A 24,966-nucleotide genomic window follows, 5' to 3' on the forward strand; every position below is an offset into this window, starting at 1 on the left:
TTGGTCATACGGCATCGAAGTATGGGGATCGCACCCAGACTTTACAATCAAAAATACTACGAAAACTACTTAACGCTCCATTCTATATTTCTAACCTCACCAACCATAATGATCTCAAAATCCCTGTCGTTAAAGTTCTTGCTAAAACTCGTTTATTAAAATTTCATTCCTTTACAGCAGCTCATCCTAATCCTTTAATTGAACACTTATCTTCTTCCACATTACCAGGCAATCCTCCAAGGAGATTGGAAGAGAAGATGGCCCCGCGACCTACTCTAGTGCATCTATTCACGTTAATGGATTGTCGCCACTGGGTGCCTTCTCCTATCTTCATTCACGACACTTCGTTGCAATTGCGAATTTCAATAAAAGATTACAAAAAAAAATAATAATAACATTTACTAGGGAAGGGATTAGCTATGAGGTTAGCATACTGGACTCCCACGCGGAGGTCCCGGGTTCGAATCCAGCAGCTGACCCTTAGATTTTCTCTTCCTAGGAGCTTCTTACAGCTCACTGTCCGGTGATGGACAGTGTTGTCTGTAACGAGAGAACACTGTCCGGAGGCCGGCAGTGCACTGGAAAAAGCTCCGGGCGCTAATAACCTCAGCTGTTGATGCGCAAACAAAAAAAAAAGGAAAAAAAATAACATTTACTTAGTAATTAAATTCAAAAATAAATTCTTTTATACAATTTTTAGATTTCTTTTTCTTTCTGAAATTATTTAATTTAGGAACTTAAAAGAAGAACTATAATATCATAGTTCCAAAATAGTTTCCAGGTGTCGGACCCTCATTTCTATCATTCTCACCTGCATAGGGGCTGTCAACTCCACCCACCACAACTATGTGTCCCGTAAATAGATAATACGGGCGAAATAATCATAAATTCTATGGAGCTAGCGCGTTATCTAGCGAGGTGATTCTTTTTTTTCGGAATCAATATGATTAAAAGATAAGATCTGTGTTATATTGAACAAACTGAACTGTGTTTACTGGCGACCATTGTAAGTAAAGTATTTATAATTTTTCAAAGATGGCAGCTAAGAGTTTTATTTCGAGTTCACTGTGTTGTGAATATTATTTTCCTAAAAGTTCATCTCGTTACTTCATTTATTTTGCAATGAAATAAGTCAGTTTGACGATGCAAAAACTTTTTTAAATTGGCAACAAAAATCTATCCAGAATATGCGACTCGAGTTATCGCTCGAATGTTCTCCAAGCACATCGAGTGGTGGATGTAATCGCTACTTCCCTTGAATTAAAGCAGTATCGCCCGGGTGTCTTCCTTGACATATCTCAGGCATTCGACTGGGTATGGCACGCAGGGCTGCTTTATAAACTCAAACGCCTACTGCCTTCTACCTTTTACCTCATTCTTAAGTCTTATCTCTCCGACCGTTTCTTCCAAGTCAAACAAGGTTCTTCTACTTCTCTTATCCTTCCAATACTCGCTGGAGTTCCTCAAGGAAGCATTCTAGCCCCCTTACTTTATATTCTCTACACTGCCGATTTACCAACTCACCCAAACTACAATTACTTTCACATTCGTCGACAACACTGCAATTCTATCCCATCAGCTGGGTTCGAAACCGGAAATCCTGTGCTAGTCCCTTTCCATTAATGCTTCAAATAAAGATAAATATTTGCAAATAGATGTTTAGATAGAAGCGCAGAATTGATTTTCACGAATATCGGATTAAAAGAAAGAATATCACTGATTTTTCTCTTTCGTAACTCGCAATTTTTTAAATATTTTTCACCGGTTTCTCTTTTCATTCATCAGACTTGAATTAATCAGTTTGTGTTGTAGAGAAATTGAGACTTCAACTAAGTTTCCGCTTCACACTGTATGTACTGATTCAACAAAATCAGTTCCGTTTTTGTACTAAGAATAAAATTTGATAGAAAATAAAAGAAATTCAGTAGAAGTCAAATTCTTTCTAGTAAAGTGATCATTCAACCTCACTTGGTAGATGAAAATACCAAACGTCAGGAATATAAAAATATTGAAAAGATGAAATTAGCGATATTTAACCAGCAACATTTAAAATATTCTAAAAAAAAAAAAAATTCAAATCAATAAATCGTCAGGATTTTTAAGTTTATGAAGTTCTTCACAAACACATTCATTCACCGAGAAAGTGAGAGAAATACGAGTAGTACCCAACAAAAAAACCTAATGGGAGGTTATAATTTATCTATTTTCCAAAAATCTCATGAATGGATTGCTTGTAATAATTGGTTAATAAAAATACTTTAATTATTCTCATTAAAATGGTTTGAATAGTTATTCCAAAAACTGGAGTGAATTTTTGTGGAAAACACTAAAATAATTCTCAGTTTAAACAAAAAAAGTTTGGAAAAGTTAAAAACTTTGCCCATAGTAAAATACATGTTTATCTTATGAAGTAATTTAGATTATACAACGTGCAGTTAACATTAAAAATTCAAAAGAAAATTTTAAATTTTATAATTTTCTAATTGTGGAATTCATAATTGAAATTTGTTTTACGCGCTCCATAGGATTAGCGTTGTGTTGTTACACGTGGAATACTTTAAGCTTCTAATCTTTAAGACAAAGTATGGAAAGCTCTTTCATAAAAGATGCCTATTGTTCCAGTATTCATAAAGCCTCAGGCATGAAGAAAAACCGCTTACTGCTAGTAACACTGAATACAGCATGTTTCAAGTTATTATTGAATAAGTAATTTTGGAATATAATTTTAAAAAGAAGTTCAGTTTTTCAATTTTATGTATTTGAAAAATAAAGGTTTGCTGATTTTACTGATTTACATTTAAGAAAGTTGATGTAAAATATCGGGATATTTAACCAGTTAAGCGTTAAATTTAGTTTTAAAAAAAAACCCACAGTGTGCGGAATTAAAAATCAGACAATGACGTGTATACACGTCGAACGCAGGGCAAAACAACTAGAAGTTTACAACGTCGTAATAGTCACTGCAAGCGACTTTTTCAGCAATCTTTGGGGCTTGAAATTATAGAGCATTCTGTGCTCTTTCAAAATCTTGCACAGCTTCATTTATGAATTGCCCTAGTTAACTAGGGATGCAAGAGCTTGTACAAGGAAACAAATCATGCTCGTACTGAGGTCTGAATCTCTATTTAAGGTAAAAAAGGCATCGCCCAAAGGTTGAGAGATTCTATTTGTGTGCCTAATTACCCAATCTTTAATGGGGAAACCAAACATGTACCAACCACTTATCATTTGGCTGACTCCCACCGCAGTTCTATTGGTAAGACAAAGGAAACATCCCACCAAATAATATTCTTATTGAATTTTATTAAAATTTCTAGCTTTTATAGTTAATGGCAATATTTTTCACAACGAGTATACAGATCGAACGCACCGTAATAGAGATTTGGTTTGACGTTTATACACGTCAAACACGCTTAACTGGTTAATTGTGAAATATTCTCCTAAACGGAAAAGAAATAATAAAATTTAAAATAGATGTTCCCTTATTGTGCAAAGGATAGCATAATAAGCCCACACACACTGTCAAAAATACATCCCAATCTACGTTATAATCGTCTACCAGTCTTACGTCTTGCTCATTCGCCAAATTGATCGACATTAACCACAGTATCATCTTCTATATTCTAATTCTAGTAGATAATTAATCTATAAATTTCGGCAATCTCGTTTTTTAATTTGATAAATAGTGCAGTTGTGAATCATTTACTTTTCCCTGCTACTTATATCAAATAATATTAAGAGCATTGTTGCAGTTTCAAATTTCAGAAAATTGGTAAACGTGTAGTGCGATTTTAGAGAATAGTTATTTTAAGAATTATTTCAAAAGTTTCATTAAAGTTTCTTATTTATATCGGCCTCTTCCTACTCTTTTAAGGGTTACCATTTTGGTCAAAGCACTTCCTCCACTTCTCCTTGTCAAGGCAGTCCTCGACAGTCAAACTGCAACCCGCTATCTCCTTCGGGATACCATCCTCTCATATCTGTCGTGGTATTTCTTCTCCCCAGCGGCACTCATTGGTAAATCTTACCTAGTATGTGGCCATTCTCCTTTTGTGACCGTACCAACTCAATTCTTTTTCTTCACTAAATTTCTGGTATTGTCCTCTTTTACTTTTATCACTTCTCTTGTTCTTTCATTTCTCATCTTATCCATCTTTCCTTTCTTAGAGTTCTCTTCGGAAAATTCATCTCCATATTCTTTAGCCTCTTTTTTAATTTTGCTAGCGTTGGTCCACTTTTCCCCTGCATACATTTTGTTTTCTTTTAAAATGGTCTTATTCCATTGCACCGAGTGAAGCATTTTTGTGGCCTTCCTTGCATTTGCCATGTTTTTTTAAGTGCCTTCACATCGGATCCCCCTTTTTATGCTTGGTTCGCTAAATCCTTATATTAGATCACTCTTATGCCTGAGAAATTGGATCAGTGTATATTCTAGAGGACACAGGTTTAGCACTATAATTATAACAATATTCCCCGGATTGACGAAGTCGGGCAGTGAGGCGGCGGAAAGTTTGCATTATAATGCATATTCAGGTACACTGTCTAATATATTGCAGTTAGCAGATTTTGTTTTTAAAATACACTTCTATTGCAAAGGATACCGAAATAAATTCGCAGAAAAAAAAGTCTCGGAAAAAGGCACAATTTTGATTAGGAAAAAAGTCACTCATAAATTTAAATTCAAATTTTAGCTATGAAAGGAAGTTAGGTAAACAATCAGAACAGAAGATACATCGACGTTAGACATATATCATATACATACGTTAGACGTGGAGGAGTTAAATTAGGCTTTTTGATAAGGAAGGTTACATTTCATTGTAACTTACAATTTTACAAACTGTGTATTGTTTGTCAGAATTAAATGTATCTCAAATATTATGAGTTTGAAGAATATTCAGTGAATTTAGAATTTTGAGAATATTAGAACTCAGCAGATCTTTTTTTTTTTCTTGTTCAAGGTTACATGGTTTTGAAATGGTTACTGGAAAAGGCTCGAGAGAAAATGTGAAGACTATTCGCCCATCTTTTCCAGCTTTTCTGATTGACGAAGTCCGTAGTTCTCAGAACAAGTATTTCCTGTACAATTGCGTCAAAGGAAATTGGAGTAGTCGTCACAATTTGACAAGGTGAGAGCATTCAAAGTATTTTTTTTATTTTACACAGTACTATTATTTTAACACTGTTTTTTTTTTTTAAATACTTAATTGTTTTCATCCTTTTTATCTGAAGTTAAACCAGGAAAATGAACAATTAATTTAATAACATTATTTCCTGCACACGTGCTTGTTTAAATGAAAAATAGAAGCCGGAATAGGAATCGACGGATATTGGAAATAATATTAGTAAAGAAGGATGTAATTGAGAGTTTAAGATATAACTTGCCATATCCTGTTTATTTTCTTATTATTTACTTTATTCGATAGTTACTTAAAATCTCCACATCCGCTGGTCCTCCATTAAATCAGCTTCAACGAAATGAAGGTTCTGGTTGTTTGTGTAAATGTGGTAATAGAAAGTCGTTTTGGTGTTTTGGTTCACACCAGTTTTTTTAAATTATTATTATTTAATAGATATTGAATTCTAGATGGCAAATTATGTACGGCAACATGAACAGTACCTGGACAAACACGGTTCGCCTAGAATCTCTAGCAGGAACTTCCGTTATCGAACGATCAAAAGGCTAGTCGACAAACGGAAAATAAGAGCTCTACACAGCTCTACAAACCACAATCTGGATGCACTGGAACTGCATGGAAGCTACACATCACCCATAAGTATATCTAACTTCACCAATCGAAAATTCTACGCACTGACGGTAAAGCATCTTTCTATATCTAATGTTAGATGTAGTTACTAGCAATTCTGGCACTTATTGAATTTTATAAATTATTATACATTAGATAAAATGGTAGGATTTCATTGTGTGACAGTTACATGAATGCTTTAATTGCCAAATCGATTAACTCCATAAAACAAAAAGTTTAGAAAAATGAGAAACTTCAATTCAAGTAAACGATGTAGACTGTATTACTGCAGATGTATCTTTTATCTAACGACATATTAAAAGTATAAGATGGAATATATTCTTATTATGCATCAGTGGAAATTAGAATGCAGCTGATTAATCTCTTTCTTTGCTACGGGACAACGACAATATCCAGTTATTGTCTCGTAATACATCGTTGCATTAAAGAGCAGTCTACATAAATAAGAAGTCGACCATTGCGTTGTATAAAGTGACTTAACTAAATTAAAACTGTCCGGTAGGACAGTTGTATAAGGGTTGATCGTCAAAAACTGCACGAAAAAGCGTAACGTTGAAAAACACCCAACTTTGACAATTTTTTTCTCTTTTTCTATAAAAGATAAAATTCCCAAATTTTCTTTAAAATAAAGGGCAAACCCTCCTTTATAACTGTAATTTTTTTGCAACAACCCAGATCTAATAGGTTTCGAGAAAAAAGTTGCCAAAAATGAGCAAAAACCGCTTTTTCAAAAAATCTTGTTGTTCTTGTTGTTACCTTTTTTGTAAACAACGTAGCGCCTAAACGCGCAAACCGATTTTCATGAATGAGGTGTCATTCGATTCGGAATTTTATGTAGATGTGCCTTTTGGGGGTCTCGACGCTGTACATTAAACAAGAGAGGAGTTAGCCCCCTTAATGTAAGGCCCCCTCCAAAATTATTATTACTAATTACTCTGTAAATCTTGGCCCGATTTTGATAAAATTTGGTAGGATGATAGGGTTAGGGCTCCCCTACGTAACATTAAAGCGGCGATCAGCTCTTACACTTGTTGAGGGGAAGTATAGCAATCGTTGCAAATTATCGACACGTGAACCGATTTTCATGAATGAAGTGTCATTCGAATCGAAATTTTGTACAGATTTGCACTTTAAAAGTCTCGACGCCGTGCCTCATAAGGAGGGGAGTTTGCCCCACCCAAATAAGGCCCTTTCTAAAACTATTATTACCAATATTTCTATAACGCTAAATCCGATTTTGATAAAATTCAGCTCGAATAAGTGGTTAAAGCTCCTCTACGTTGCTGATGCTCTTGCACCTACTAAGAGGAAGTACTGCAATCGTTTAAATTATCAATGAATGAACCGATTTAAATCAATGAATTGTCGTTCGATTAAAAAATCTTTGCCTCTTTGCCTTTTAGGGAGAAGTACTGCAATCGTAGTTTATTTTTCTTACTCCTCTTAAAAGGAAGTACTGAAATCGCAGTTTAATTTTGCTATTTACGTACAAATACCTTCCTATGTTATTCAAAACGCTTTTTCAAAAAAATTGTTATTGAGGATGGTTTGGGGGAACGCAACTATAATCATTCTTTAAAAAGATCTCTCCAGTGGTAGTTACGGTTCCGACTTAACACCTTATCAGATTATAATGATAGAATTGCTTATTCCAAATTTTAAAAAAATCTGTAAAGAAGATATGTAACTTTGTAAAATAGACAAAAAGGAAAATCTATCCAAAAGGTACAAAAATCTCCTTAACAAAAACTTACAGTTTCAAATGTTAAGTATAAGGGTTGATTAAACGCCAAAAGGTACACAAATCAGCGTGTACCCAACATTTCATTAATACTTCATTAATAGTCAAGTAATTCTACTGCATTAATTTTCATTAATAAGTTATTTTTTAGAATTTATTAGATGTCACAGACCCTTATGCTGGCCACTTCATTTATAATATTTTTTGTTATAATTATGATAAATCACATATATATGTACATGCATGTTAAAGTAGAACAAGACAAAGTTAGAGTAGGCTACTGTCTTGAATTCGTCTTACCGAAATATTCGTGAGCACAAATAACAAACAGTTAATAACAAGTAGATTATTCAACAACAATTATTGATTTCTCAATTGTAATTTAATTTAGTCCCCCTAATTTTACTTATAGTAAAATGCTGGAATAATTAGCTGTCCTAAAAATATGTATATCTACATATATATGAACAAGCATGTTAAAGTAGAAAAATACAAAGTTAGAGTAGGCTACTGTCTTGAATTCGTCTTACCGATATTACATATATACAACATTGTGGGATGAATACCTAGATTGAGAATGTAATTGAAGAAAACTATATTATTTGCGATAAAGCCAGATAATTATTATCTATTATTATAAACGTTTGACTACTTCATAAAATAACAATTGCTTTAATCAAAGAATGAACTTAAACCGACGATTTTTATTTAAAAATAAAAATAAATAAATGAAATAAACAAAATCATTGATGTAAGTTTTTTATAAAAAAAAGTTTTGAATTTTTTAGCCTCATAATTTTTTTTATTTTTTGTAACGTTTTTCTCTTTAACCTGTAATTAATAGTTTGATTATTATAAATAACTAGATATTACAGTCAATCTACAGTGCTACTTGAACATATTATATTTTGTAGACGAAAATGGCCAGCATAAGGGTCTGTGACATCTAATAAATTCTAAAAAATAACTTATTAATGAAAATTAATGCAGTAGAATTACTTGACTATTAATGAAGTATTAATGAAATGTTGGGTACACGCTGATTTGTGTACCTTTTGGCGTTTAATCAACCCTTATACTTAACATTTGAAACTGTAAGTTTTTGTTAAGGATTTTTATTACAAATTACATTAAAGTATGAAGTTAATCAGATTAGCTTCTGAAATAATATTTATTATTCAATGGCTAAAAAATATTTTGTCATTTAGTAGTGCTAATACTAGGTGTTCTTCCCACAATCTTATATGTATGGAATATAAAATAGATATAGATCCAATAAATATACCGGAAGAGAATTTAAAGGAATAATTAGAGAAAATAAAAAAATCAATTTAATTAGAAAATTATTAACAAAAAATGTTCAAATAAGACAGAAAGTAAATATGTGTTTTAGAGAGAGTTGAGCGCTCTAGGTGTGGTGATAATCTGTCAGGCGGAACTCGTCTTCTCTCTTCACAGAGGACTTTGCCTATAACCAGAGAGAGAGAGAACTGCCAGCATATATATCATCTCTTCTACAGAATCTTGTGTTGCGGAACAACACGACTCATTTGCTGCTCATTCCTGTCTACAAAACACCACCAAATGCCGTGCCCGTGCGCTCTATATAGTAAACAGTTGGGAAAACTAACCGCCGACACTCCTTGCTCAACTGGATGGACGGATGAACTCTCTGGGGGGAATCCAACAGGGTATGTATATATATATAACTCTATTCTAGTCTGTGTAAAGATTAAACACTCGACGGTTCTTCTCTAGAGAGTTTGGCCTAGCTTTGTGTTGTCTTTAGCGTACTCCTTTTTCACCATACTATCTTCGGCCAACACATTAATATCTCAAGCCAAACTTAATGTCAACCATGGAGACCATACTAGTGAGCAGTAGACTGTAGCGTGGTTGATGCGCATTGTGGAGAAGTGGTTCGTCATACAAGGCCAACTTTGTTGTATAAAGTTCAAAGTAACTGTCGTGTTTAGAAGCGCGTTAGATAAATGATGAACTTGGTAGTTAATTCTCTATCTCAGTTTGGTGCACACTTAATTTATCAATGTTATTAAGAAAATGAAAATATTAATCATTCACTAGGTAAACAATTATTAGATCAATTTTCCATTATCCAGGATAGCATCTTCACCTAGTAAGTAATTAGGGGTCATATTTGACCGCAAATATAGTTTTTGATTCAAGATTGAGTAGTAACCAAGCGGTTAAGAGGCGAGTCCTGCAAAGCTAATATGCATTGTTGGTACTGGGTTCGATTCCCGGTCTTGGCCTTGGATTTTATTTAATGGTTAAATGAGAAATAGTAAAGTACTTTTGCTAGTCGCCTCCGTCCTCGACACCTAGTAAATCGTAGTTGGACGTTAAGCCCCGCCTGAAAAAATAGGCGATTACTTTACTTTTTTATTCAAGATTGAGTAAGTTTGGGGCAGAATGTGATAGATTTTCGACCTTAATCCGGGAGATGCTGTTCTTTGTCAAATTCAAATGGGAGAAAATTTTCCGTACATAGTATTGTTTCTTCTCAAAATTTCCTTCTGAAGAGAAGGCTGTGAATTTATGAAAAGTCACTTGATGGGAAGTCAATCTCTCGTCACATCTTCAGCAATGCATTCTTAAAACGAATTCTGCTAGAAAAATAAATCTGATCAGGCATGCTTTACGTCCTACTACTACTACTAACAAATTAGATGTCGTGGACGGAAGCGATTAGCAAAAGTACTTTACAGCGAATTATCAATTTAAAATTTTTGGCTTTGTAGACTTCAAAATTCACATTTCTTAATAAAACTCTGAATAATAATTTTGACACGATATAATTACTTTCTTTAGAGAAAGTAATTAAATGATTTAAAAAATACAAAATTTTAGAGAAGAAATTGTAAACAATAAATAAGAGGGGAAGTCTAATATCTTATCTAATAATAGCTTAGCAACTTCTGTTTTGAATGTAGTCATTGTTGATGACCCTAAAAGTAAAGATAAGCAAAGAAATCTCATAAAAAACCACTATTCTTTTTGTTGAAGACAATTATCTTGTCCAGGAAATTAGTGACATCTTCAAAGTCATCTTTTGTTGTTGGAGATGTTGTTTTCTTTTTTTCTTTCAGATGTAACATTACTGACAAACAAACAGACACATTCCAGTACAAAGAGGTAAAATGGTAATGATATTATTGTATTTCAAGTGATTCTTTACTCACCATGTTTCATTTTATTTTCTTATTGAGAAGATTAGTTGTCGGACGCAATAAAATTATCTCTGATTCACCACCAACAGTTAAGGCGCTCCTTAAAAGTCATTGCGCAATTCTTTCTGACAATAAATATTTAAATTTAATTTCTTTATTTTATTTTATTTTTTATATTTATCTATGGCCTCTTTTCCCTTTCATAGTCATTTCAATTTTAATTTAAATTCATTTCGAAATGTTTACATTAAAAAAAAAAAAGAAAAATGTAAAAACAAAAATATAAAAACCTTTGTAACAAAAATAGATGAGGTCTAAACAATTGAATGTGTGTTGTAAAAGAGATTGATCTTTAAAATCTGCAGGAAAAAGCGTCACGTTGAAAAAAAAAAGCCAACTTTGATAATTTTTTCCTCTTTTCCTAATAATACAATTACCAAATTTTCCTTAAAATATAGGGCGTATCCTCATTAAAAGTGTAATCTTTTGCAACAACCCAGAACAAATAGATTTTGAGCAAACGTGGCCAAAAAATGGTAAAAAAAAAACGGCATTTTTAGAAATTCTTTTTCATCTTATCAATTTTGTGAACAACTTAGCGCGTTTAAATGCTTCAACTGATTTTCATGAATGAAATGTCATTCGATTTGGAATTTCATTTAGATACGGCTTTTAGAAGTTGGTCGCTGTACATATATTAGGATGGAAGTTTGCCTTATGTAAGAATGACCCTCTGTTAAGCTATTATTCTTATTATTGTTATCTTATCATCACTATTATTATTGTTGTTATTATTATTAGTATTATTATTATTATTATTATTTTTTTTAGCGCATCAACAGCTGAGGTTATTAGCGCTTGGAGCTTTTTACAGCGCACTGCCGGCCTCCGGACAGTGTTCTCTCGTTACAGACAACACTGTCCATCACCGGACAGTGAGCTGTAAGAAGCTCCTAGGAAGAGAAAATCTAAGGATCAGCAGCTGGATTCGAACCCGGGACCTCCGCGTGGGAATCCAGTATGCTAACCGTATAGCTAATCCCTTCCCTCTCGTCCCTTATTATTATTATTATTATTATTCATTTTTTCCTGAGTTACATCGACAACTTGTTCATTAGCGCCGTTACGTTATATAAAACCTCTTGTGCTAGAATGGCACCTCTTCTTCCCTCGTTATGTCCTTCATAGCTTCCACTGGGATGTAACATGGAGCCGAGGGATATTGGAGAGTATCGCCCCTCTTCAGCCCTTTGACCATCGAATTCAATCGATGGAGGAAAAGAGAGTTGCTGACTTGCTGGCACCATTCTTTCTTGTTTTGAATGCTTCTGGTGGACTTTTGATAATATCCTTATCACCCACCCTCTACCGTCAATTCAAATCTACCTCGTCTCTATATTTCCAATTTTTAACTTGGACATTACATGTACATCTAAACAGTGATATCAACATTTGAGGTTATTGATTGCGTCCGACATCTTTTTCAACTCTGCCTGTTCCAATGATCTGTAATAGGCTCCTTTGAAGAAGAAATCTATAATTATTATGGCCTTGAACCAAAAATTGAAAGTAGAAATTCAGTAGCAGCAATTGCAGTAGCTGAAACAGCACTAGCAATAGCAATAGCAGTAACAGTAGCTGTAACCTTCTATGCATCTTATTCTCATTTAATTTTGTTCTAATTTTGAACATTGTTTCAGTAGCAGAAGTTGCAGTAGCCGTAGCAACAGCAAAGCAGTAAGAAACTGCACTACCAGCATCAATAGCAGTAGCAGCCGTTGCAGCGATAGCAGTAGTTGCAGCAGCCGTTGCGGTTAAGGCAGCAGTAGTTGTAATTATGTCCTTATCTGATACATAGTTTAGAGTTTATAATTTACCTTCTTGAAGGGACCAATATAAACTAAAAAAGAAGATAATTTTCACTGGTCCAAAATACATTTTCTCATTGATAGATTAGAGTAAATTAATAGAAATAAAAACTCAATCAAAATATGAATGAATTTGCACTCTTTTTCTTAATATAGTGTGTCAAATTCCAAACTTGTTGTCCGTTTATCGTGCAATGGGTAACCCAAGTTGTGTACGTAGGGATCGAACAGCTGGAAATGGTCGAGTACGTGCTGCTGTGGCAACAGCAGCTGCCATTGCAGTCGCCATTGATGTTGACCATAGCTTAATGTAACCTCAACATTGCAAGTATCGTACGCTGCTCAAGTGGCTTCCTGTTTCATATTAGCCACAAATAAGTGGCAATAGATTTATTCTAAAATGTTTGTCAAAAATGGAGGCTAGACGACAACCAACTAACGTTTTTGAAATAGGTTTTCTTAAAAATATTTTTTCCCCAATTTATGGTGCGTAAACATCTGAGATTATTGACTTTTACCAGTGCACTTCAGGCTTCGGGCAGTGTTCATTCGTTAAAGAAAACACTGGCCCATTTCCGGAGTCTGCTTCTAGGTAGAGAAAATTTAAGAGTTGGCTGCTGTTGGAATCCAGAACCAGAACGTTATCCAACAAACTAACTCCTTCATTATTATTTCATTAGGCACCTTGTAACTAACTATACAGTTAAATTTGTGTTAGAGTGCATTCACGAATGGTGTCTCAAATAATATGGAAAACTACTTCTAACATTGTGGTTACATTACTAACTTCAAGGCTTCAAGACTACCGAACTTTTTCGTCATAACTTTTCTTAAAGAGAAAATCCATTCGTCTACCTGTTTCAAGATGAGTTCCTTTTTATTTTGTATTGAAAACATTGCCTATGACTTTATTTTGGAATGGAATTCCTTAAAATCCAGCTTAAATACTGTACGAAATTCAAATTTAATAACCCTTTTAGAGCCAGAGAGTATTGTTCTTCTTCTTAAATGGCGCTACAACTCATGTAGAGTCTTGGCCTCCTCAAGACGTACCTGCCAGGCGTCTCTTTCCTGCGCAGCTGCCCTCCAGTTGCGGAATCCAAGCATTGCCAAAGCATCTCTTGCCACATAATCCTGTGCCATCGCGTTCTTGGTCTGCCTACCCTCCTTGTTCGCTGCCCTCCATAATTTTTTTGGGATCCTCCATCCTTGCCACGTGCCCTGCCCATCACAGTCTTCCGAGTTTTCTGAATTTTGGCGATATCCGGTTCCTTGAACAAAGCACATATACCTCCCGGTTTTTCCTGATTCTCAAACTCTGACCAACACGTACAGGACCATAAATTCTACGGAGAACCTTCCGCTCGAATACCGCCAAGGACCGATCATCTACTTTTGACATGGTCCATGCTTCGGAGCCGTATATAAGCACTGGCCGGATAAACGTCTTGTACATTTGAATTTTCCTGCTGCGGGAGATAATCCTGATTTTTATGTACTTTACTGGGCCAAAATAGCACTTATTTGCGGCCATAATTCTTCTTTTAATTTCCAGGCTCTCCTGATTTTCACTACTTACTAGGGACCCTAGATAGCCAAACTCGAATTTGTAGTGCGCAATTGTCAGCTGCTGTTCCTGGATGGTAGAGCTATATTACAATAAGAAAGTATTGTAATTTTCCGGAATTAGATGATTCTTCATTACGCGAAATCAAACTTAATTTTGCTTTTCTCTCCGACCTTTGACGTTTACTAACGCTTTTAGCATTCATTTTAAACATTTTTTTTTCGTTTAAATATAAATTATTTGGAAGGCAGTGCTGGTATAGCGCGATTTAAGAAAATTCACTTAACGATTTTCTCCAAACATTCTGTAATTAATTAGCAGCTTTTTTAAAACATTTTTTTTTTGGCTGGTTTCTTGCTACTATCGATCTCTAATATCGGCTGATTCATCGATAAATTTGTGAAGCCATTTGCTTATAGTGGAGTGCAGTGATCACATAAAACCTCTAGAAATAAATTGCTCTTTTTACTCTTTTTTGCTTTGCTATTTTTAGCATTGATGCCATACTTCTAGCTCAAGTTCTTCTTTTAGTCACACAGTGTCCATCAGAAACATTCCTCATGGTAACATACGGTTAATGAATTATTACTCTAGTTTCTTTACGAAGATCGTTTTCCTTTGCCAGTCATCTAATCTCGACTTTTTCAAGCAATATTAAGTATGCAATAATTATAATGATAATAAAGCCTTTTATTCTTTAAAAAAAAACAATAACTACAAAAGTAATTTCATTCTTAAACATAATAAATAAAAGACATACACTGGGTCCAAAGGAGACCATCCGTGGAATTGTTGCCTACAGTAATATAGTTAAACATTACAAAAATTGCTTTAAACTTTCATTATAATAATACAGAATTAAAATTAATAAACATTAACAGAATAAAGTATTACAGAATACATTGCATTATACCATTATTTATTTTCTGATTGAATTAAGGTAATTATAACGGAATTTCCAAGCGTGTTTACAAAAATTTATAATTGGATTCCATTTGCGATAACCATTTAGATATGTTATTAACTGCTCTTTTGTGAGACTCTCCTTTTCAAAAAAGCGAATGCGTAACTCTTTTAGTGCCGGACATTCAGCGAGAAAATGAAAAGTATTCTGTGGCAAGGACATATCGCACAAAGAACAGAGGCAACCTTCATCATCTCTAAAAAAATCTATAATTAAGATACATAAGTTCACCTCTCGCTTTTATAATCCAGGAGATCTGATCTAGAGAGTACTCATTGTTCATAAACTTATTTTCTCCTAAATCATAGCTCAGTTCCCCTTGTACAGTCTTCCAGAAGAGGAGTTTCTAGCATTAATAACAAAATTCTGCTTAAAGTTATACTACAATTTGTCACAAATTTTTTGAAATCTACAATTCAAATTAATTATACATTCTAAATCAAAATTAGCAAAATTAAAATCGGGTTCATATTTCTGGAAAAGTATTTTCAAATTTTTAACCCAAGACAAGTTTCTTTTAATTAATTCATTCGACAGCATTTTGGGATATCTACGCTTTTCCATTGTTGCTATTTTCCTAATATATTTAAAATGCAGTCTAAGTGCGTGTAAAAACAGAGATTCGGAATCTATTTCTAATCCCAGTATGTAAGTTGGGGTATTCTGAGGCAAACTAAATACATTTTTTTGGTAAAAAAAAAACGTTCAAATTTATAAACCTTATCAGATTCTTTCCAACCCCAAACTTGAGCCCCACAACTCAAAATAGATCTAAATACAGAATTATAAACAATAAGCTTGGAGGAGTAAGAAATATTTTTATTATTAAGAAAACCATTCCAAACGGAATGTAAACCAGTTTTAGCCTTTGTTACTCTTTCGGGTCATTCCATGTCAAATCAACACAAAAAAAGACCATTTTTGACCTCACCATCTCGGATTTTCTTGAAATTTGGCCCATGTGTACTATTGGTATAGACTTGGAAAAATATGAAATTTTACTGTGATATGTCAACTGGTTTATGAGTTACAGGGCTGTAAAGTTGCCAAAAATGGGCTGAAAAACAGGGAACCCCGTGTTTTTAAATTACTGTAGAAGCTTTCCTAATTGAGCTACAGACTTGGGATTGGTGTCATTTTATAGCATATATAATGCCCTTTCCTGTGATATGCGACACCATATGGGTTAGGATAAATAAAGTTTGTTAAATTTGAATTTAAATTTTTTTAAAAAGTACATATTTTAAAATTTTAAAATTAATTCCATGAATAGCTAGTAGTGTTATGAATCACTGGGCAAAATATTAATTTGGGACGACAATGGCTTCATTGTTAAAAAAATTTAAGACTAAAGCTCCTTTTCATGGAAAATATATTTTAATAAAATTAAAGTAATAAATAAATTGAAAATAGTAATAATGAATCAATGAATCATAATTAATAATTAATTATTAAGATTTAAAATATTGATTTTGAAATCATTTTTAGAATTAATAATTATGATTACAGTAATTAATCATATTAGTTATAATATATTATTTTAATGAAATTATGCAGTTAATCAAATTATACAAAAATAATTCAATTCAATATCTTTGTTCAAGAACAGTCTTCTTTGGCTGAGATAACAGCTTCTTTCAAACAGCAACGTCGGCAAAAGGCTTTAAGTTAAATTTTTTTAACAATGAAGCCATTGTCGTCCCAAATTAATATTTTGCCCAGTGATTCATAACACTACTAGCTATTCATGGAATTAATTTTAAAATTTTAAAATATGTACTTTTTGAATAAATTTAAATTTAACAAACTTTATTTATTCTAACCTATATGGTGTCGCATATCACAGGAAAGGGCATTATATATGCTATAAAATGACACCAATCCCAAGTCTGTAGCTCAATTAGGAAAGCTTCTACAGTAATTCAAAAACACGGGGTTCCCTGTTTTTCAGCCCATTTTTGGCAACTTTACAACCCTGTAACTCATAAACCAGTTGACATATCACAGTAAAATTTCATATTTTTCCAAGTCTATACCAGTAGTACACATGTGCCAAATTTCAAGAAAATCCGAGATGGTGAGGTTCAGACCCCGTGTTGATTTGACATGGAATGACCCTTTCATTGAAATGTCTAAGTATGCAATAATTCTACACATTTTTTCATTAGTTTCTTTTTTGTTTTCAGTGGATGATTTTGGTTTTTATATTTGTAGAAATATCCCATTTTGTCCTGGATTTGTGAACCTCCTAAAAATAATTAAAATCTTATAATAAAAATTAGTAGTACTGCTAAAGGAAAAAAAAATGTTTGGTTTAAACAGTCCATTTAATGCAGAATTTCTCTTGTCCCAATGGACCAATTAATTTCAAACAGAATTTTTAAACACTTCTCTTTTTTTTGCATCAAATTTAATGGAGCAGAACTTAAGGGTTTTTATGCTAAAGCTTGCAGAAATAATGTCAGTTGCCATTAATTCATTTATTTCTTTTTGTTTTCCACGTTAGTCTACGTTTACATTATGTTGCATGCATCGAGCGTTGGTGTGTTTGCGTTTCATCAAGATGTTTTGATCATGAATTAGTTAGCACAAAATGATGCAAGCTGTCTTGGAATAGATTTTTCTAGACAGTGAATTCCTAATAAAAGCATTAGTGACTACATAGCATCTGTTTGCTGCATTCTTTACCACATTATTCTTGTGATTAGTAACTTTTTGTTTTTCTCTCTCTCATATTTACTTGTTTGATGAATTATGTGCTTCCACCCTTGGTCTAAGACTCCTTATTTGATGGCTGAACGTTAAGCCCTGCCTACATAATATGCATTTTACTACCCATTACTAAATAAAAAAGTATTTAACAATCATGTCTAATTACCAGAAATATCTGTTTAGTAGCCTCCTGAGACCACAAAAAAGTGGTTTGTAGAAAGTGGTCATTATTTGTGCGTACTTTCTCCTACTGGATATTTCCCATAAATAAGAGAAATTGTGAATGCGTCAAAATTCGAAAAATCCCTTTATAAAAACGAAACTTGAAATTTAAATTTGATAGGAACCACGGTACGCCTGAGTGGTTGAAGCGGAAGAACCCAGATTATTGATTCGATTTTCTTTGAACCTTACATAATTATTGTAATCATAACTTTTATTTAAACAATTTTTAAAGGTACTTAGAAATTAGGGCTGGTTAGCTTCACTCTAAAGTAATAATTCTCTATAATGTATGACTCTGAGTCTTATATATCTTTAAGAAGGGATTACTAGGTTGCTGCCACTCATAGATTTACAATTTATAAATTGTTAGATTACGACGTGAGATGTGCTAATTTCCTCAGTGAGGAGGTAGACACTCTCAATAGTTTATCTTCTGTTCGTTGGGCTCTCAAACTGAGAGGAGAACTGATGAAACTTGAATTATAAGCCCTATGACCAACAACAGTCTGGTGTAGAATGTCCTCTATGTAATCTTGAGGAGAAGGAAGATACTGTCCACTTTGTTGCTACCTGCCCTGACGCCTATACGTTTGACAGTTTTTGGAGAAAGATATCTCTCTCTAGAAAGATTTGTAAATCTGATGAATGGTATAGATTGGCCTCAACTCATCCATTACGCAACTCATTCTTGGATATGTAGAGGAAAATTCCTCAATGAGCCGGTTTCTTGATTTTGCAATCATTTGAGAGGAGCTTTTGTACATTCATGAAAGTGAATGAACTTATGAAAATTTATGTATTTTCTCACTTTTCCTGTTTTTGTTAGTCAAATCTGTATTTAAAATGTTTTTGTTTTATTTATTTACGTAAAATTATTAATTTCAACCTTTTTTTCCCCCCAATTGTGTAAATAATAAATGTTTCAAACTCCGGCAGACGGTAGAAACCATGCCGTTTAAAGTTTTTTTTGTTCTGTTCCAAAATATTGTACCTTGTATTTTGTTTTTTCATTTAAATAAACTTTATTACTACTGCTACTACTACTAGGTTGCTAAATTTCGAGTTAGAACCAAAATTATTTGTTATTAAATGAATTTTTAACATTTGAATTTTGTTTTTTTTGGTTAAATGCTATCTTGGATTATCTCTTGCCGTGTATATCAAAAACGGTAACAATTTTTCTAGCAAAAATGATTCATAGTTTTTCCTGCAATACTTCTTTGTTGACGTCACCTTCCAAAACATATATCTCATTCATGAACTAGTTAAACATTACTTTAATACTAATTATTGAATTTTATACTACAGTAATAAGACAGTATATTACTTTTTTGTCATTTATGCAATTATAAATATGTATTATCTTTATTATGTCATAAAAAGGGAGTAAATAAAACTTAGTTGTTCCTGTGGCGTATATTTGTATTCTAAGTTATCTCTTAAAACTGCGTTATTTTATATCTTTTAACTATTACGTTTTATATGATGCTTTCTGCTTATCGCCATGAACAAAAATCGTTTAATTGACTATGAAACAATATTAAACGAACAATTTGTAGTTTTTAATCAAAAATTATGACTCATCAAAATAATACTAGCTCCCGGTCATGAATGCTAATTTAATTTCAGTTATGAGCTAATTATTGCTGTCAAAATATTATCTGCTTATCTTTTTTTTTTAGTAGATAGTTTATAGTTCGTTTGGAAATGAATTAGCAAAAGCAATTATGCATTTTTAACTAATTAATCTTATAATGAACTGGTCAGTCTTTATAGTAAATTGAATGCAACCAGCGGTAAAGGGGATTTAGAAAATTGAATGCAACCCGTGGTAAAGGGGATATAGAACATTGAATGCAACCAGCGGTAAAGGAGGTATAGAACATTGAATGCAACCCGTGGTAAAAGAGACCAATTAGCTTGGTCACAGTAGTATAAAATCGTACAAATTTCATGTTTCTGCAAACTTCTTTCAAAGCTAAGAATTAATATTTCTTTTTAAAAACGCTCGTTATAGCGGCTTACTGGGAGCTTCTTATTTTAGGAATTATTAAAACCAGAAAGAATGGAATTCAATACAGTAGTAAGATCGGGTTAATTGGAATGTTTGAATGTTGTTTTTGCTGATAGTTGTTAAAATAATGTTTATTGTAATTACCATAATTATACGTGCTTACTATAAGAGATGTAAAATAAATGTAGCAATTTCCTAGAAAAATAAATATTGTTTTATTGCTATAGCAACTAAAAAAACAAAAAATTGGCAAGTCAAAATTTTTTATTCAAATAGAGATAAAGCAAAGTAGCTGCATTGAGGGAGGGGGCGAGGAGTTGAAGCTGTTTATGCAAAAGCCATCATAAGCAATGCAAATATAGTGTGCAGACTAGAGCGAAATGTTCCTTTCAGATGTAGATGTGTGGTATAGTGATACTCTCAAACCCTTCCAGATCGTGTTTTACGTCATTGCCTGGTTGCCCGGCACCCTATTGTGGGCCTACCGAATTGTCTGCTCTCTCTTTCTCTGAGCAGCGAGCCGACCAATTTAGCCCACAAACCCGTCTCCACCACGGTTTCTACTTCTTACTCTTTCTTTCTAATTAAAAACAAATAAATTTCTCCCCTCCCTCGGCGTCCTTCCATCCTTGCCTTGGCCCTAAAATGTCTTATTCACTCCCCCTTACTAGAAGATCTTGTAGGAATTACTGTGTAGCTCCTTTCCTACAGTCCAGTCGCTAACAAGCAACTACTTGGAAAACAAGTTGTTAAATTAATTTCAAAAGATTATATTTTATAATGATTCAGTGCTGAAAAGAAGAAGGAGTCGGAAAAGCACCCGGAAGCAGCTGCCCCTTATCAAAAATAAAATTTTTACTGTAATATTAAATTACCACAAATTGGCAACTTCATTATTCAAGGCAGAATAGCTTTCTATTAAGAAACCTTACTTTTTTTTAAATCATTAAAATTATCTTCTTTTTTTCTCAATAATAAAAGTATTCTCTAATTTAATGTTTCAACATTTAGAGTTAAATTTATTTCTCTGATTTCTGCTGCATTAACTCCCAGAAAAATAGCCAAGTGTTTGTCAAAGTAGGGGAATTTGAGTAAGTCTTATTGTGAGTGACTGTTCGTTCGAGGTGCCCTATTGAGTGCTATTTTAGTTGTTAGGCTGGGATCCAAGCAAGGAAGCCAAAATCTCTGAAGAAGTGACTAGTAATTTTTGTACTAAGATATTTCGTTAAGTTGCTAATCCATTATACAGGGTGTTCACTTTTAAGTCGGCTCAAATGCATTTAATGCTTAAACGGTTAATCTGAGCAAAAAATGGTAGAGGTAAAATTTGTTGCCCGTCACCTCTAGTTTCAGAATATGTGACTTGATTATAGATTCCTGCTCGCATACGCGGCTGACGCGAGACCAAAAGTGAGGGTTAGCAGTGGACCCCAATTTTCATGTACACAGTTTTAAAGAGTATAAAAATTTATGAAAGAAACCGGAAACCGCAATTCGATATCTTCAAAATTAAAGGTGCTAGGCCATTTCAAAATCTGGTATTTATTAGTCATATTTCAATTTTTTAACTTGTTATTAAAGAGAAAGAAGAGCACGCGATAGGTCATTTTTATGTATTTTTTCATCCCCTTTCTTCTGAAAATATTGCCAAAGCAGTAAAGCTACTATATTTCTTAATATCGGGAAATAAGTCGTTTTCCGAGTGATTTTTCTAAGAAAAATCAAATGTTAAGAGCTTTAGATGTTCTCAAGCATACACAAAATGGCTTAAAATTAATTTTACATCTGTTACAAACAAGAAGGTTTAATAATTATTTGGTAATTTTGGCCTCCTGCCACATATTTAAGTGATCAATATCTTTCATGTAAAGGATCAAACTTTTTCCTTAATTTATCAAATAATGCACTTTACTCAACTTGTTGAGCATGTACTGTGCCTTCAAAGATGCCTCTTCAGATACAGAGAGCAGTTGATAACCTCCTGGCTAATCTGGCTTGCGAGTCAGAGGAAGCACCTTTGAAGCACATTAGATGCTTTATAAGTTGAGTATAAATGTTTATATTAAAACTGTCCGGTAGGAGAGTTGTATAAGGGTTGATCGTCAAAAACGGTTCGAAAAAGCTGTTAACGTTGAAGAAGACCCAATTTTGAATTTTTTTTTTCTCTTTTTCTAAGAGCGAGAAAATTCCCAAACTTTCTTTATAACATACAGCGGTCAAAAACGGTTCGAAAAAGCTGTTAACGTTGAAGAAGACCCAATTTTGAATTTTTTTTTTCTCTTTTTCTAAGAGCGAGAAAATTCCCAAACTTTCTTTATAACATACAGCGAATCCTCCTTTATAACTGTAATTTTTTTGCAACAACCCAGATTTAGTATATTTCAAGAAAAAAACGTTGCAAAAAATGAGCAAAAATGGCATTTTCAGAAAATGATCTTGTTTGTTGATACCTTTTTTTTGGTAAAAAACGTAGCGCCTAAACGCATGAATCCATTTTCATAATTGAGGTGTCATTCGATTTAGAATTTCATGTAGATGTGCTTTTTGTTTTTTATTTTTTGTATTAATTTGAGGAAAATGGAGTACTATTTTTTTAAATTTTTGTTTTAAAAGAAGAGACTTCTTTAACATTTAGGTATGATCCATTGGTTTAAAATAAAATCAATTACTGAAGACAACAGTTTGGTGTTAAATGAAGTTAGCCTAACATCTTAAATAACAAAAATTAGTAATAAGAAATCTATATATATAAAAATGAATGTGTGTCTGTCTGTTTGTACTCGATAGATTCAAAAACCATACATCCAATCGCCGTGAAAATTTGGGAAATTATTAGGTATATCCCCGGGAAGGTTTTTGCAATTTTTTTTTAAATCAGAGTTGGGGTTCTAGGTGCACTCGAATAAATATCCCAAAAATATCAAAATAACATTTAATTAGTAATATTTGTTAAAAATGTAACCATGAAAACCATGAAAAACAGTTTTTTGCAATTATTAATACGAGAATAAATTATACCGAAGATGGTGGAAAATCCATCAAACTAAAAGTACTCAACAATACTATTGACGTTGATAATCGTTGGGTAGTACCATATTCTCCATTACTACTAAAAACGTATTACACACACATAAATGTTGGGTACTGCAATTCAGTGAAAGCTAGAAAATAAATTTGCAAATAAATGAACAAAGGAAGCGATATGGCAGTGTTTGGAGTGGAAAATACAACTGCATCTAACGATGAAGTCACCCAATATCAACTGGGACGCTTCATAAGTAGCAATGAGGCTGTATGGCGTATTACCTGTATATCATTTTCCATTCATGAACGATATTCAACGGTTGTTCATTTAGCTGTACATCTTGAAAATGGACAGCGTGTGTATTTTATATCAGAAAATGTACGTGCAAGAGCAATGTCACCACCGCCAACAACATTAACTGAATTTTTCACATTATGTAGAAATGATACCTTTGCAAGGACACTACTGTACTCTGAAGTAGGGGTAATTTTATTGTTAATTTTCATTTCGATGTATTGTATACATTTGGTCATCAATAAATTATGTTTGAGGTATCAAAACTGCCTTTTTGTTCAAACACAGCAACGTGTGAACGGGTACAGCTAGTATAATATAAATATTTTTCTTTCTTTAGTAAATATCTCATTTAATCTACCTGTTTACGAATCGTTCAATATTCGGAAAAAGAAAATATACCAAGGATATTGATTTTATGTCAAAATGAGAATAGATGTAATGGCCAGTGAAGTACATTGCTTTATTACAGAAATTACAGTCCATTATGCAGACTAATAACTCATTAAAATTTCTTCCAACAATAATATGACCTTAAAAACCTCGTGTGAGGTTACTCACATGATTTTTTCCTACCCAAATTCTATCTTACTCGTATCCTTTTTCTTCAAAGTTGGACATTAAAAACAAATTTAATGCCTTTAAACTAAATCTCACAGCAAAATTATTCTAATAAAGTTATAGATTACATAACTTTAGGTTATACGAAATGTAAATATTCTCTCTTCTAAAAAAAAAAAAAAATGGTTGTACATCTTTAGTTCTTCAATAAGTATATGTAAAGAAGTATCATTCGAGAAACTTTTTTTAAAGTGTGCATTAATGTAAAAATTCATAAAAAAAATGCATAAATGTAATGTAATTTTCAATAACTTTGGATGCTACGAGCTCTTTATCAGAGAAAGGTGTCTGTAACCACTTCCAACGCAAGTATAACCAACTCTACAAAGGCTAAAATGCGGTCCTTGCCATTAAAATAGCATTGCACTACCTAATAATTCATAAGAAGAGAAAACGCTGGATAGACCCCCAAAAAAAGTTGTACATATTTCCCCTCTATCTTTACCGCCGTATAAAGCTCACAGATCAAAAAACCCCATTTTAATCAACCAAGGAATTCTATGGAAATAATACGCTATAATAATGATGGCTGTTGTAGCACTTAGATGGTGTGAGTAATCTAGTTTGAAATTATTCATAGATCGCATTAAAATTTGTTCTCCAGAAAGAGGTTTTAGTTTTATTTCCTTTTATTGCCAAAGTTTGCTAGCCAAGTTGCCAAGTATGCAAACAAAATTTGCATAACCAAAGCTGTATTAAAAAACTAATTTTCTGTTAAAACCAAGTGCTGATTAGTGAAATATTTGATAAAAATAACTAAGGAAGAAATAATATCAATAAAAACAAATCGCTCCAAATACGAGATAAAAAGATCTAAGAATAGATGCGAATGGTTATCTCGCGCAGTAAATTCTAAATTAAGAAAGTGAATGAATAAAGCGGACTTACTCTAGTATACGCCCTAAGGGTTTGTACCGGAGTGATTTCCTGTTTTTGACTCCCTTTACTGTACTTTCAGGACAACCTAAAACCCTATTCC

At 33.0% G+C, this 24,966-nt stretch overlaps 1 protein-coding gene across 14 annotated transcripts in view; it reads left to right on the forward strand.

The window, feature by feature from the left end:
- Positions 1 to 24,966, forward strand: part of LOC141451212 (uncharacterized) — a 122,230-nt gene that overhangs the window by 33,986 nt on the left and 63,278 nt on the right. For 12 of the 14 annotated variants that reach the window (XR_012456587.1, XR_012456600.1, XR_012456588.1 and 9 more), the window contains exons 5-8: positions 4,959 to 5,126; positions 5,585 to 5,815; positions 8,900 to 9,197; positions 12,398 to 12,528. Coding sequence is in view for 2 of the 14 variants with exons in the window: in XM_074122419.1 (XP_073978520.1) it covers positions 4,959 to 5,008 (50 nt within the window). In the remaining 12 variants the exon portion in view is untranslated. Of the gene's footprint in view, positions 1 to 4,522; positions 5,127 to 5,584; positions 5,816 to 8,899; positions 9,198 to 12,397; positions 12,529 to 24,966 lie in introns of those variants that run through there. The other 2 variants (XR_012456590.1, XM_074122418.1) reach the window with 2 other exon arrangements.

This window comes from Rhodnius prolixus, unplaced genomic scaffold (assembly GCF_049639745.1).
Source record: "Rhodnius prolixus isolate KJV_2025 unplaced genomic scaffold, Rpr scaffold_8, whole genome shotgun sequence".
NCBI classification, from domain to species: domain Eukaryota; kingdom Metazoa; phylum Arthropoda; class Insecta; order Hemiptera; family Reduviidae; genus Rhodnius; species Rhodnius prolixus.